Source organism: Elgaria multicarinata, chromosome 9, assembly GCF_023053635.1.
Source record: "Elgaria multicarinata webbii isolate HBS135686 ecotype San Diego chromosome 9, rElgMul1.1.pri, whole genome shotgun sequence".
Taxonomy (NCBI): domain Eukaryota; kingdom Metazoa; phylum Chordata; class Lepidosauria; order Squamata; family Anguidae; genus Elgaria; species Elgaria multicarinata.
Genome location: NC_086179.1, coordinates 88,058,797 through 88,074,665, shown reverse-complemented (window position 1 = coordinate 88,074,665; position 15,869 = coordinate 88,058,797). Strand labels below are relative to the sequence as shown.

Sequence of the window (15,869 nt, the reverse complement as noted above, 5' to 3'; positions counted from 1 at the left end):
TCGATAGAGAGGAAACGAAATATTTACAAGGTGCTTCAAAAGATACTTGCCAGCCAATTAGACCGATGTTCTATTTATACACCTCAATGCAGTTTTCAAACTGTTTAAAAACACACAAACAAAGATCACACTATCAGGTTACCTTATACTATTACCATTTTATTCTAACTTAGCAATGCATTTCCTATTGCAGGAGCTCGGCTGACTTAAGCCTGGCCCTAACGCATTACACAGGTCACAATTTATTGGCACTGTCAACTGTTGGGGCCCAGGACACATCTACACCAAGCAGGATATTCCACTATGAAAGTGGTATATTAAAAGGCAGGAGCCACACGACTGCTTTATAGCAGTATTGAAGTGCACTGCAGGATCTACACTACTGCTTTATAGTGCTATTGAAGTGCACTGACAACTGTTAGGGCCCATGACACATCTACACCAAGCAGGATGTAACCCTCTGAAAGTGGTATGAAAGCATTATATTTATTTATTTATTTATTTATTTATTACATTTTTATACTGCCCAATAGCCGAAGCTCTCTGGGCGGTTCACAAAAATTAAAACCATAATAAAACAACCAACAGGGTAAAAATACAAATACAAAATACAGTATAAAAAGCACAACCAGGATAAAACCACACAGCAAAATTGATATAAGATTAAAATACAGAGTTAGAACAGTAAAATTTAAATTTAAGTTAAAATTAAGTGTTAAAATACTGAGAGAATAAAAAGGTCTTCAGTTGGCAATGAAAAGTGTACAGTGTAGGTGCCAGGCGGACCTCTCTGGGGAGCTCATTCCACAACCGGGGTGCCACAGCGGAGAAAGCCCTCCTCCTGGTAGCCACCTGCCTCACTTCCTTTGGCAGGGGCTCACGGAGAAGGGCCCCTGTAGATGATCTTAAGGTCCGGGCAGGTACATATGGGAGGAGGCGTTCCTTCAGATAACCTGGTCCCAAACAAGTTAGGGATGGGGTCGTATCACATGAAATGTCAACAGGCATAAGAGGAAGGCTTATTGGATCATATCCTCTGAAATTATCCAGACTCATATCTAAGTAAGACATCAGAGTACACACTAATGGAGTTAACCCTAGTGTCCCCTTCCACCACCACCTCCACACACCCCATCGCCGGTAGAAGCTTCCGTCACTGCTTTGCTTGGCCCCACTGACCTCCTGCATGTGGCTCTCAGAATCTCAACCCCTGTTCATAATCCTCTTCCTCATTTTGCCTAAGCACAAGCCACGTTGAGAGAGGATATAATGTAGAAGGGAGAAAAGAGATGAGGAATCACCCAGGAATTCAAACATTGCACCATCGCTTACTTAAATCCCGGTATGTGAAGATTCACAATGAGGTAATCGTTATCCGTCCCCCCTGCCCCGCTCTGGATGTGATCACCAGCTACTTCCCAACCTGAAAAAAGAAAAAAAAAACCATCTTAAAGCCAGGTAAGGGATGCTCTTGCAAATACATGAAAGAAAAATGTGGGGAAAATACATCCATCCACTAGTTAAACCCATTTACTTTTGTTTAGGCCAGATCTGCATAGTTAAATGGATCCAAACTGGTTCAAATCAGAGGATAATCAGTATAGCGGAATGTTTTATCTCAACCTAAAGAACCAAAAATCAGAGAGAAAACCTGTGGCACCCACAGGAATACAATTCACGCAGTGGACGCTGGTTGCTCCAGTGTGAGGGGGGCAGTGAATTTGCTCCAGGTTTCAGTCAGAACCATCCAGAACTCTAAAGGAGCACCCTGGAGAGCGGGTTCTGACTGAAACCCAGAGCGGATTCACCACCTAACTGACACTGGAGCCACCAGCCTCCACTGAACTCATGGATTCTTCATTCCAGACAAACCCTCTAACCAGTGGCCCATCTTTCCTGATGGTGACCCTTGTAGGATAAAACCACATTACTCCAATGAAACCTCAGTTATGATATCTGAAAGAAACGCATAAAAAGCATAAGGTATAACCGTCCTGGAGCAACACTACTTCAGGATACTGTGGGGGATTGCATGTTTCGATACTCCCCCCTTCCCCCACACACATTTTTTTAATACCTCCAGATACGCAAAAAGACGGCATGTCAGGGACGAGGCTATGCTAGAACCTTCTCCCTGATATGCTAGCTTTCATTCGAACAGGGACTTTTGTATGGAAAGGACATTATTTTCTTTCATGTCACTAATTATGCAAAGAGGCCTCTCACACACTTGCATTCTGAAGTTAGTACAATCCTGAGAGAGCAGTACCATCTCGGGGGGGGGGAGGGAGCGGGGCAGTATGTGTTCTTTTCTGAGCAGTATACTTTATTGTAACACAATTCCTACTACAGCTGATGGACCCTCCTTGAAGGATGAAATACACCAAGATCAACTGATCAAAACATGTATCGCCACTGGTGACGATGAGCTTATGAGGGAATCAATAGTAGTAATATTTAGTATTTATAGAGAGCTTTTCCAAGTGCAAGACCTGGGGGAGATCTACACTATTGCTTTTAAAGCGCTTTAAAGCATTTTGAAAACGTTTTGAAAACTGTATATGCAGTGTGTCCTGGGCCCAAACAGTTGTCAAAACTGTTATAAAGCGCTTTAAAGCACTAGTGTAGATCCCCCCATGATCTCATAGGTCAGTATTATTATCCCTATTACAGATGAAGGACTGAGGCTGAGTCGTGCCTAAAGCCACGAGCCACTGACGACATCTGACTTGCAGCTTATTCTCTTAGGGCCAAACTACATGTGATGCTTAATCTGTCATGAGGAACTTTGTTTATTTTCCCCCTTTATTTTATTACAGGTGTGAGTGTGGGTGGGTGGGAGTGTTCATTGGGAAACCGGGAGGGGAGATTTAACCCTTCCCTCCCATCATGATTCTGAAGTCCCCCCTCCCTGCAGGAGTCGCCGTGAGGCTTGTGGGTTGGGGAAAGCTCCCACTGACACCAATGGGAGCGTTTTTTCCTAAGACTCATAGCCTGCCAGTGGATGATTTCCATTGGAATCGTGGCTGTTCCCTCATGCTGCAGCCCTGGTGAAAATCAGCTGACCCTTGAGCCTGTAATTAAGGACAAAAAGCAGACTTAGGCCTCAGCTAGGCTTTATCACGGGGCGAACCCCAGAATCGTCCCTGTGTGTCCACATGACACACAGGGGATCCCGGGATCAGGGAGGGATGATCCCTCCCTTGCCCCGGGATTGAGCCCTCCACTTTGGGCCTGCTTTTTTCGCGGTCTCGGGCTGAGCCCAAGACCGCGGAATGTGTGGCCCGTTGCCACGGAGCTGAGAACTGCACCCATCGGGGGTAGGGTAGGTGGAGCGGGGAAATTAAGTTAAATTTTTAAAAAGACCTACCTTAAGCGCACAAGCGTTCTCCTTTAAAAATAAAAAATGGCGGGCGCAACGGCTCTCTTCCTGAGGACATCGCGCCTCACGTGTAAACGGAGGAGGGATCTCGCGTTAATCGCAACGCGAGATCTTCCCTCCTCCATCCTGGATTATCAGGTAGGTCTAACTAAGGCCATAGTCCCCGATGCTACGTTAAGTATCACATGTAGCCCGTCCCTCCATCACCGCACCAGATCTCAAAGAATCAGAAGAAACGGTAAGCGAGAGTTGAAAGAAGGCGAACGCACCGTTCATCCCATCGCATTTTGAATTCCCAACATTGAAGCAAGAAGTCTTCATATTGAGAGGTAGCACATTCCACCACTTATATTCCAGACCCAGCGCTGGTTCAGTCCCAGCAGGGCAGGCCTTGCAATCTGCAAGAAGAAATGGGATCAGATGGAAAGGTAGAGATACAATAAGCGAATATCAAAACGAAACATTCAATCGTATGTGGTAATAATAAGAACTAGCCATTCTTGGGTGGTTCACCACATTTAAAATGAATGTGTGAATCAGGCCAGAGTGAAGAAGAGTGTCACAGCATTCTTTACAATCGAAATTTCGATGTGCCTCCCCTGTGTGAAGGTATCATAAGTGGAGAACGCTTAAAATCAAAGAGATGTAGTGTGGGAGGGCAGGGAGTACAAATTGACAGCAGAAAGACCCTGGATGAACAACCAACTAGAGATGGATGAATCTGTTTATTTTGGTTTCCCTTGGTTTCTCATTTTTCCAATCTTAAGTTTGCTTTGTCCCAAATGGTGAGAATTTTTCCAGTTTTAAGTTTGGTTCATCCTTGAACGTTGAGAATTGCTTTATAAACATTACATGAAAATTCATAAGTATTTTTGTGCACAATTCTTCTAATGCACGCATTTTATATTTTTTCTTGTCTAACATAAACATTTTTTGCAAGCAATTTTGCTAATAAAATGCATTTTCAAACAATATTTTCCCCAACAGATGCATTTTTGAATGCATTCTTTGATTGAAGAACTCCGTTGCAAAATTTGGATCATGCAAATTTTGAAGGATTTCTGAGTTTGGGTTTACAAATGCAAAATTAAGTATGTTCACATTAAGATGTGAACTTGAATGAATTTTTCCCCATCCCTTCATTCTGCATTATTCTATTTGGTGGCTTTAACCGATATAAACTAAAAGCATTGTGGCAACGAGGGACAGGGCCTTTTCGAAGGTGGCACCCAGACTATGGAACGATCTCCCTGTCGAGGCTCACCTGGCACCAATGCTGCTATCTTTCCGGCGCCAGGTTAAGACTTTCCTTTTTGCCCAGGCATATGGCAGCACATCTTAATTACCCACATGTTTAGTTTTTTAAAACAGTTTTTAATGCTTTATGTGTGTGTGTTCTGTGTTTTAAAATTTAAAATTTTGTATACTTGTTTTTATCTGAACTTTAGAATTTCTGTAAACTGCCCAGAGAGCTCTGGCTATGGGGGCAGTATATAAGTGTAATAAATAAATAAATAAAATAAAAGATCAAACAACAGAAGCAAACTACTGAAAAATTAAATCATGCCAAGAAAAGCAATTCTTTGGCTACATTTGGAGAAATAATTGCTTTTGAGAAAAAATAAACCAATGCTGAAGACAAGCAACAGGGCTTATCCCTCTTTTAAAGAGAGCTGAAAGTAGTTTGATAGAGGAATCACTACACACATGGAATTCATGGATCCCACTGTCGCCTTTGGTGAAATGGTTTTTTGCAGATTTTAGAAGTGATACGATTTCCTTCAAGATCCATTTAACACAGCGGGATGAGTGCATATACTTCGGGCAATGATGCCTCTATACCACCTTCGAAACACAGGATGAAAATGATTCTCCAGCTCAAGAAAGCATCTAATTGCTGCAATAGAATTTTTAATGGGATCCCATTCTCATACCCTGTGTGCCATCAGAAAACATGCCCAGAGGACAAGGAGTGCAGAAAGAAGAGCGGTTGTTGTAGAAGCCAGGGTTACAAGGCGGACACTCCTTCCTCTCCCCTGAAGGAGGCAGCTTCACTGCTTCAGAAACATCCTCTCTACAGATCTTAGGCTGGACCCATTTGTACATGAGCTGAGTCTGAAATTAGAAAGATACAACATCAAAATAAGGAAGGTTTTGGGCTAGGCCTAAGCCGAAGCAAGTCCATTCACAGCACTCAACATTTATTAGGCAGGCACTGGTGGGAAAGCCAGAGGGAAAGAAAGGGGTGCTATCAACTGGGCAATAAAAACAAAAACAAAAAAAGGGTAGCATTGTGTCAAGGAGAAAGAACATTCCTGGAATTAATGGAGGCTTAGGGCTCATCTACACCAAGCAGATATTCCACTATGAAAGTGGTATGAAAGCAGTATATAAAAAGCAGGAGCCACACTACTGCTTTATAGTGGAATTGAAGTGCACTGACAACTGTTGGGACCCATTGACACATACCATATACTGCTTTCATACCACTTTCATAGTGGAATATCCTGATTGATGTAGATGAGACCTTAGACAAGAAAAAAATGACGAGAAGCCCTTTTCCAGGCATTCCCCCTCATGCAATTAATAAATATTAATTTTATTCATATTAATTGATTCATCATTGTGAGGGGAATGGGCCCTCACCCACTGCCCTCATAGTCTCTACTGCCCCCTCCCCTGCCCACGTGTTGGAGACGTGTCTGCAGAGGTGAGGCCTACTGAATGAGGTGAGTTTCTAGGTGACAGAGAGAGCCTCCGCACAGGCCCTCAATGTGTTGGGTGGTAGGGGAATGTCAACACCAGGGACATAACCATGGGCATGGCCCCATTTTCCTCCTCACAACTGGCGATCACATGAGAGGGAATCGTCTGAACAGGGAAAAAGACTGAGCCATGAGAGAGAAGGAGAAGAAAAGAAAAAAGGAAGTAGTAATTAACCAAGAGATTACAAAGGCCTACATTTTACACGGTGATAAAAAAAATATATAACAATAAACTAAACATTTGACAATGTACTGCCCTTTAATTGTACCCAACTCTGCCATGTAAGGTGGGCCCTCTCACCCTGCCTAATGGTAGGTCAGGTCATCTTATAAATAGTTTAAAGTTCAAATAAGTTGATTGCTGTGAATTTGGTTTACCAACATCCATCATCTGTAAAATGAGATATTACGCAGTCCTCTTATTCAACCATTCTTTGTGGGTAGCAGGTTTTACAAAATAGCATATATTTATATATTGTCCAATCTGAAATTCACCAGATGATTGCCATTTTATTTCAATAGCTCCGGTGAGATCATTAATTTGAGCAAATGCTGTAAATGTGTACACTGCCAGGTAAAAATATTTGGAAGGAGGTTTGTATTTTTGAAATTAGAATGAGAAACTGAATTAAAAGAACCATGTTACAGGTTTAGCACTGTTGTAAGTCAAAAGGGCTTGCAGGAGCTCAAAATAACCAGTTATTCCTCTAACTTTCATAGCCACTAGAGTCCCTTTCTCAGACATAAGATTATATGTAATCATTCTATATTTTGGTAAGATAATTTCCTTCTAGCTTGAGTGGAAAGGTCAATAAGGAAGGCAGAAGCAGCAGTATGGGATTGTGAACCTAATCAAAACAAAACCAGAGAGCCTTGGGGAGAGGACCTGGATTTCACAGCTCATTTATGCCGTGATCTACAATTACAGCAGGTTACTTCGGGCGTTGATTGCAAATGCTCTTAATTCACAAGGTTGTTGCAGAGAGGTCACAGAACACAATATCCTATGACCTCAAACATGCTCATAATGTCTATGAGCTTAAACAGTTGATGACTTACAAAAGCTTCCACAGTCTTGCCAAGTACATTGTAAATGCTTGTCTTGTGAACAGTTTGGCCAACAGCAACTACCTTGAAACATCCAATGTCTCCAGATTCCCACCCCCTGTTCATTAGTACCTAATTCCGATGGGATATGTTGTATGTAATTGTACAGCAACAGGAAGGAAATTAATATTAATTCCTGGGTGTAAGAAGAGTTAAGAATACCTCTACATTTTCCATTGAGTTTCTCTTAAAAAACAGCTGCTGTCCTTTACATGCCATTCCAGATCTGGTCCTAACCAGAATTCCATTTTCATTTATTTATTCTTGCATCAACGTTCAGTGCCATTCAACAAAATATGTGTCAGCAAACCCAAGGAGCTACAGCCAGTATTGTCTCTCTGATAAGAACGATTCACACGTTTCCAAAGATTCGTTTCTCACATTTGCACATTACAGTTTTAAGTGATCGCCTGTTGTGATTAGTTGCACAAACAAATGAAATGAATTTACAACGAACTAACAGGCGTTGAAGCCACAGGCACTGCTACGAACTCAGGAGGGGAAACTGAATGAGGTTGCAGCTACGACGGTAAGCTGTGTAGCAGCTTCTCTTCTGGGACTGCTGTTGCAACCTCAGAAGAGGGTTGCGGAGATGTCCGCGGGATCCACAAGGCCACGTCCCCAGGTAACCAGCACACTGGATGGGCTCAGTGGCTTGTCCAGCTAAATAGAGCTGACAGGAGAAACAGGAGGGGTTTGTGCCTTTGTCGTACTTACCACCCTGTCTAACAAGGCATGGGATGGGCAGAGGGCTCCCATCCTGGCCCCCTAGGGTTCCTCAGAAGGCCTGGCCCACCCACTTTCGCCCAAACAATGAGCAGTGGGTGGTTTCCTGGCTTCAGTCAGTCAAAATTAGGCTGACGGGTATTACCCAAAGGACCTTCTCTTCTGCTGCTCCCAGACTGTGGAATGGTCTGCCAGAGGAGACTCGTCAACTAAACAGTCTACCAGCATTCAAGAAAGCCATAAAGACTGATCTCTTCCGGCAGGCCTATCCAGGGGAATTTTAAGATGTTTTTATGATGTTTTAACAATGTATATTATGTTCTTAATTCAGTTTTATGTATTTTATGTTTACTGTTGTTCCCTGCCTCAATCAAAATGGAGAGGCGGGTAACAATAAAAAAATTATTATTATTATTATTATTATTATTATTATTATTATATTATTATTATTATTATTATTATTATTCCCCCACTCTAAAAGGTTGAAATGCCTCTCCTCAGGCTCAGTCACAGGCAGCAAGAGCTTTTCATGCTTAGGGATTTTAATATATTCAGTGGTATAGAAGTATTTTAATAAGATAGATAGATAGATAGATAGATAGATAGATAGATAGATAGATAGATGATAGATAGCTTCGGCTATGGAGCGGTATATAAATGTAATAATAATAATGATAGGCTAAAATCTGCTGGCATGTTTGGTACTTTTGGAATTTGGGGCCTTGCCCCTTTTGCCCTCAGCCCCGCCCACCACTGGAATGTGGCCCCCAAGAGCTTCTCCAAAATAGAATTTGGCCCTCAGGCTGAAAGTGGTTGTGCACCCCTGCTGTGAAGACTCGTGTGTAGAATACTTCTTGGTGGTGGTGGATCTCTGGCTCACCTTTCCATCCTGATCACATGGTGTGTGGATTTGGAAAAAGTCTTTCTTTGAGCATGGAAGGCGTTCCATGCACTGGCTTGATCCTTCATCTGAAAGCAAAACACGCACAGACACACATGAAGAAAACATACTGAGTTCAGGGGAAATTGATTGAGTTATCCATTTGTTCATTTTCCAGAAAATTAACAAATTTAAATAGCACATCAACGAATGGGCTGTTTTCACTTCTGACCAACTCCATGAAGCTCCCATGACAGAGAATCCTGCATTACCTTGAAAAGAAAAAAAGTTCCTGTTTCAATATATATATATAGCCTCAAACTAGTTATCAATCATCATAACTCCTTAGGCCCTGCACCTATCCTCCTGAAACTTTGCAGATTTCTTGCTTGGGGACGCCCCTATGATGTGTGCCATTTTCATAGAAATTGCCCAAAAACCACAGGGAAAGGGAAGGGGAATTGAATCACTCATCCGAAAATTTGAGGACTCTGTTTCCCCATAACCACTGCACCTATCCTTCTGCAAAATTGTAGGTTTCTTACTTAGGGACAACTCTAGACTGTCTGCCATTTTCAGAAGAATAGACCACAATGTATATTGGGAGATAAATGTGTCCTGTTTTGGATATCCTCAAAATGTATAGTCTGCTCTTGCACAGAAATCTCCGTACCTGTTCATTCCTTGATCCTGTCAGAAGGGCAACTATCCCTGCAAACCTAATCCAATTCTGCCATGAAATTCTAAAAGTTATCAGCAGTTGCCCTTTTAAAAAATAAAGCCAAAATATAAAGGTGCATGGCACAAAACCCCCAACTTCTTTCCCCCCCCCCTGAAATTAGGCAGATTTCAAAAGATTTGGCAATGTAATCCCCTCCTTAGGGGGCTATTATACAGGCAAATATTATCCAATTCTGACAAGGAGGGAAAATATTATTGTTGTTGTTTCTTATTTCTCATGATAGTCAATGGGAGGAAGAAAGCCTCAGATTTTCAAATAAATCAGTTTTAGCACCCGAATCCAAGCCAGATCAGGCTTTTCTATGAATCAGCAACTCAGGGTCTGAGTCAAATTTTGTAGATCAGTGCAAACCTCTGATGAGAGAGAGAGAGAGAGAGAGAGAGAGAGAGAGAGAGAGAGAGAGATCAGGAGCATCCAGGCCACATCAGGCCCACAGTGGGGTGAATATATATAATTTTTAGGGGAAAGAATGGGACCTGTAGCTGCTGTGGAGTGCCAAAAGGGTCAAGTTTGCAGACACCATTTCCCCTTTAAAAAATGGTTTGTCCCGAAGACTGCAGCTTGTAAGAGGTACGGCGTCTGTGGGAGGCAGAAATGGCCCATCCCTGCCTTAAACCCTTTTCAAACTGGCTCTCTAGGATCCTAAATTCCTATTTGTGGTCCAGCAAAGGCAAGTTCCCTTTAAAATCGATTGACACTCGTTCGTTTATGACACAGCCTTTTCCACAACCCTCTAAGCTAGCCATATTACTGGATACTCTCATCCAAGATTTGGGAGTTTGGCATGAAAAATAAAAATAAATAACAGTCAAATCACAACATACATGTATCTACAAAGTCCAACCTGGCTGGCAATGAATTATTAAAGCCCATTTCAACATTTTATCTGTATTTCCTTGCATATAACCAGCATCAACATTATTAAATGGGCTTAAAGCAGTGGTAAAGTGGAGTCAGGGCTCACAGGAACACAGTGCCTGGTTCTTTTTTATCAGCAGAGACGCTGACATCATCTGCTGCCATCCCTCTCAGAATAAGCTGTGTCTTCTGAGCCTCACTGCTGTCCTCACAGTAACTGGGGGAAATGAACTTTCCTAGCGACAATATAGTCTTCCCTGTTGCGATGTGAAGTATTTTGGGCTGGCTTGGTCTCGAATGCGCAGTTAAGACCCATTAGCTTTACAAAAGACCTGCGTCTGGTGGAGATGAAAACTGGTAGATCTGGTTTGTTGATATGGATCCACACAGCTGACTGCAATTTTGGACTCTCCTTGGGGGCTACGGGGTCTATCCTGATGCGTGCCTGCACTTCAACATTTACCATTACACCACTGGCTTCAAGAGGTTTATGGCTGCATCTGAAGTTCAAGCAGAAATCTGAACTAGACACAGCTCTCTACTCATCTCTGTCGTGCACACATGGTACCTGCATAATGTGTTTCTTCCTGGCACTTAGTGCATTCCTTAGCACCCTTCTCCGAGTAGGTATTTCTAGGGCAGACCTGGCAACTGGAAGAGCCCGGTGTGTTGCTAAATGTACCAGGTTTGCAGGGAAAGCATTCCGATGTATAAGCCACCCCTGCAAAACAAAACCAGAAATGTAGACGTTGAGCAAGTACAGAAACCCAGAGAGACATGATCTTCAACAATACGACAGAGCCAGTGAGCCTGTTCAGACAACACACTAAACCATGATGGTTAAGCATTTTGAATAACCATTATGGCTTAGCATGTTGTGTGAACCACTCCTAACCATGGTGGCTACATCATCATGGTTTAACTACACTCACTAACCATTTGCTGCAAAAGGGTTAGCGGCCTAACCATGGCTTAGCGTGTTGTCTGAAAAGGATAATGTGTGGATAGTGTTGGACTTGGACCAACAAGATCGGGGTTGTAATCCCTATCCAGCTATGAATCTTGCTAGGCTACACACTAACTTTCAGCCTCATAGGAACTCAGAAAGCTGCTCGATATCAGATTATTTTTCAATCCAGCCCAGAGCTTCCCAGAGATCCTTCCCATCATCTATAACCTGAGACCCTTTTAATTGGAGATGCCAGGGGTTGAACATTATCATCTTCCACTTGTGACACCCTCTGCCCCCATGTTCTCTTACCCCTTCTTCCATCTTTTTCCATAATGCAAGAAAACCCAAAAATCATTAAGGAGAAAAACACAGGACAGCTGGGCAATGCCTTCTAACTGCCAGCACTAAGAGCCCCCAATCCAGAAGCACCCAGAGTTTCCGTTCCAAAGGGCACTCGCAAGGAAGAGTCATAGGACAAGGAAGATGAACCCCACACAAAAGCTGGCAGAGGTGTGGCATTTGACTTTTTGTTTTCAGTGTCTCAAAAGCTAAGGCTAGCTAAAGTAAGTAGTAGACTCTAAGTAAAATCAAAGCATGCACGTGAATCTAAAAATGAAACGAATGCAGACCCTTGTACAAAAAAAATACACTGCTCTCTTTGCCATCAGGTTTTAATCATGTCCTGGATTGTCCTTATTGTTTAAAATTGCTTAGATATGTTTGTGTGTTTGCATGTCAATTGTTTTTATACCATAAATAATATTGCATTTTTAAGGTTTTTAAACTTTGTAAACTGCCCAGAGAGCTTCAGCTATTGGGCAGTTGTAGAAAGGTAATAAATGAAATGAAGTGAAACACAGAACAAGCTTTCCCCAGCAGATGTCACCATTCACCCAATAACTGCAGCATTCAATACGTAGCAAAGCTAAAAAAATAATAATTTCTTACATCATTTGAATCTATATTTCACTGGGGAGATATGGCGGAAGGTGAGAGGGAGGGAAAAAGCAAGAAAATAAGAATTTAAATCTTCAGCATTCAATGATGTTCTCCCAAATTAAATAAATTTGGAGTGAAAGGGGCAGTGATGTAGAAAGCATGTAGACTAATGCCCTGCAGAGACCCTCCTTGTTTTCTTTTAGGAAAGGTTTCAAATCCTTCCCCATTCATTTGGATTTTGGTTCATTCCTCCTGACCCCTAGGTTGTTGTGGGTTTGGTTATTATATAACCTCTTTGTTAGGTTTTTTTTTTAATAATAATAATAATAATAATAATAATAATAATAATAATAATAATGCTTGTATATTATTCTTGATTTATTTTATTTGAAACTTTTTGGAAAGGCACCATAGAACCACTTAAATTAAATGCATGGAATTGAATCCAGACATAGGCATGCTTGCAGTAGACCTACTGAAATCAATTAAGGGTGTGATCCTAAGCATGTTTAGACGGGGGGGAGAAGCCTACAACTCCCAGCATGCCCCAGCCACCTTGGCTGGCTAGAGCATGCTAGGAATTGTAGGCCATTTTTCTTTGTAAACATGCATAAAACTGCACCCTTAGTTAGTCATCGGGTGGCGCAGAGCAGTAAAGCAGCATTTTCTGCAGCTGAAACTCTCCCCACGGCCTGAGTTCGATCCCAGCGGAAGCTTGTTTCAGGCAGATGGCTCGGGTCGACTCAGCCTTCCATCCTCGGTAAAATGAGTACCCAGTGAGCTGGGGGAAAGGTAACAACAGCCAGGGAAGGCAACGGCAAACCACCCCACTATAAGGCCTGCCAAGAAAACGTCATCGAAAGCTGGTGTCCCTCCAAGAGTCAGTAATGACTCAGTGCTTGCATGAGAGGTTCCTTTCCTTTCCAAGTTAGTCGTGACTAACTTGTCCTACTGATTTCAATGGTATGACTACATCAGGATCCAACTCATAATACATACAACAGATACCAAAAGCGGTCATATAATTACAATTAAAACTGCCATGTTTTATACCTTCAATTGTGATGTTTTTCACAAGTACAGGCTTCACCACCTGCGAACCCATAAGGATCCCTGTTGTCCTCCAGTACAATATATTAGGGCCTGATTTCAGCATTACCTGGCGAGGAAGAGAATGAAAGGATCGTTATGCACAGCTCACCTTGACGCAGACTAAGCATGGAACAGAATATGTGCATGAGAGCATGGGTGGACTCGCATTTTTCCCTTGAGGATATAAGTGGTCTGACTCAGCATGGAATATTATAGAATACATGTTAAGAACCTCACTACACTGGACTGTATCCAGCGGGTGCCCCTCCACTGATGGAAATCTGCTCTGGGGAGCCCTTTGGCACTGTGGGGGAAGTGGAGGAGGCTGCAGGGGAGGGGAGGGATCCTCAAAAACTGCTCCTCCCCAGGGCCGGCGCTGCCATAGAGGCAGCTCAGGCGGCGGCCTAGAACACCAAGGAAAGGAGGGCGCTGAACAGCGCACCCGGAAGCCGCTCTCCTAGAGCGGCTTCCAGGCGCGCTATTCCAAAGCCGCCGCCCCGGCCGCCCCCCAACCCCAGCGTCCTGGCTTCGAAACCAGCGCCTGCTCCTGGCTTCAAAGCCAGAATACTGGGGATGGGGGGCGGGGCGGCAGCTTCAGAATGGCGCACCAGGAAGCCACTTCCAGGCGCGCCGCTTCGAAACCTCCGCCCCATCCCCCAACCCCAGCGTCCTGGCTTCCAAGCCAGGAGCAGGCGCGGGGGGCGGCTTCAGTACGGCGCGCCTGCCTAGTGCGCAAAATAGTCTGGCACCGGCCCTGCTCCTCCCCACTTTTTCTACTGACAAAAGCCTCCACTGGATTAAAGAGTAATTGGATACAACCCATTGCTAACTCAGATGAGAATCTTTCCTGGATCGCACCACTTCAAAATGCAAGTGAGAGGTGGCATATTTGGATTTAATTTAGTTACTTATATACTGCATTTCCATAAACTCACCCTTACCACAAGGAGTTCAGGATGGTATGCGTGGCTTTATTCCACCCTCTTCTCACACCAACTCTTTCAGGTGGGTTAGGCTGAGAGATGTACTCCTTGGCTTCACCTCTGGGCTTCAGGGCTGAGCCCGTCTTCCTCTTCCAAGACTACCACTCTTCCTAACTGAACTCTCTCCCCTTTTTGCCATTCAGGAAGGGATTTGGTTAAGAAGGGGAGATATTCAAAATGCAGTCCCCCATCTGCAATCTAGAGTGGTACAATCCAGGAAGGTCTCTTACATAGGGTGACCATATGGAAAGGAAGACAGGGCTCCTGTATCTTTGACAGTTGGTGTAGAAAAGGGAATTTCATGCAGCACCTGGTGAAATTCCCTCTTCATCATAACAGTTAAAGCTGCAGGAACCCTGCCTTCCTTTGTATCTGGTCACTCTGCAAAAGAGGGCAGGGCTCCTGCAGCTTTAACTGTTGTGATGATGAGGGAATTTCACCAAGTGCTGCATACATACAAATGACACCTGCTGAAATTCCCTTTTCTATACAACTGTTAAAGATACAGGAGCCCAGTCCTCCTTTTCATATGGTCACCCTATCTTACATGTTATTTGCTGAACATGTCTACTGTTCTGTATCAAATGAGTTTTCTTCTTCATTGACCCCATTTTGTGCAGTAATTACTCCATGATGGGGTTTTTTTACATTATATCAGAACAATTATTTTCAAACTGTATCCCAGGGAGCTTTGGAGTTCCTTGGATATTTATTCTGGGATCTTTACAATGAGAAGAACAGTAATGGCCGACCAGGTTCCATGAGGAGCAGTTTGCTCATCACTATGAATCTTTCCCTGCCCTGTGCAGCTACAGGGGAGGATTGGGCATCTTTGGATGCATACTCTCAGGCTGGGTTCAGACGACATATTAGGCAACGGAGGGGGGAATAATTATTTTGCTAGTACTCCCCACACAACATGTTGCCCCTCCCTCCCATCATGTGGCTGAAAATCCCAGCGTCCTTCTGGTCTGCTGGTTCTCCTCCCTCAGTCCTCCCGGCCACATCCCATCAGCCATTGCAAGTTCTTCGAGCTGTACAGGAGCAGCTGGCGTGTTTTTGGCCACTCCTGCCGGAGAACTCTTTGGCCAATGGAATAGTGCACTCAGTGGGGGGAAAGGGCCCTCCACACGACATCTTAATCAATTGATTATTTGATAAGCAACAGAGCAGACCGTTGTTTTTCTGCATTCTTTAAATGAACAAAACAATGTACTGACAGTTGTGTGTCCGTTGTGTGTGTCCATGACACAATAACTCAACAGACAGTTGTCTCATTCCCACTGGTTGATTATCATGTCATCCGAACCCGGCCTCAGTTTATGCAAGGCAATAGTGAGCCTCAAAAGGCTCAAACAGTACAACAGTCCTCACAAACCAAGTTGATGCAGAAAGGGCTCAATGAGGCCAGGAAGGTTGAAAACACTGTGCTAAAGCCAGACT

The 15,869-nt window shown here is 43.4% G+C and overlaps 1 protein-coding gene across 1 annotated transcript in view; it reads right to left on the bottom strand.

Moving 5' to 3' along the window:
• ELAPOR2 (endosome-lysosome associated apoptosis and autophagy regulator family member 2) overlaps positions 1-15,869 on the bottom strand; it is a 56,438-nt gene that overhangs the window by 25,372 nt on the left and 15,197 nt on the right. Inside the window, exons 5-10 of the mRNA XM_063135056.1 lie at positions 13,405-13,510; positions 11,029-11,181; positions 8,861-8,949; positions 5,317-5,497; positions 3,652-3,780; positions 1,333-1,423 (exon numbers count right to left, since the gene is read on the bottom strand). Coding sequence (XP_062991126.1) covers positions 1,333-1,423; positions 3,652-3,780; positions 5,317-5,497; positions 8,861-8,949; positions 11,029-11,181; positions 13,405-13,510 — 749 coding nt within the window. The remainder of the gene's footprint in view (positions 1-1,332; positions 1,424-3,651; positions 3,781-5,316; positions 5,498-8,860; positions 8,950-11,028; positions 11,182-13,404; positions 13,511-15,869) is intronic.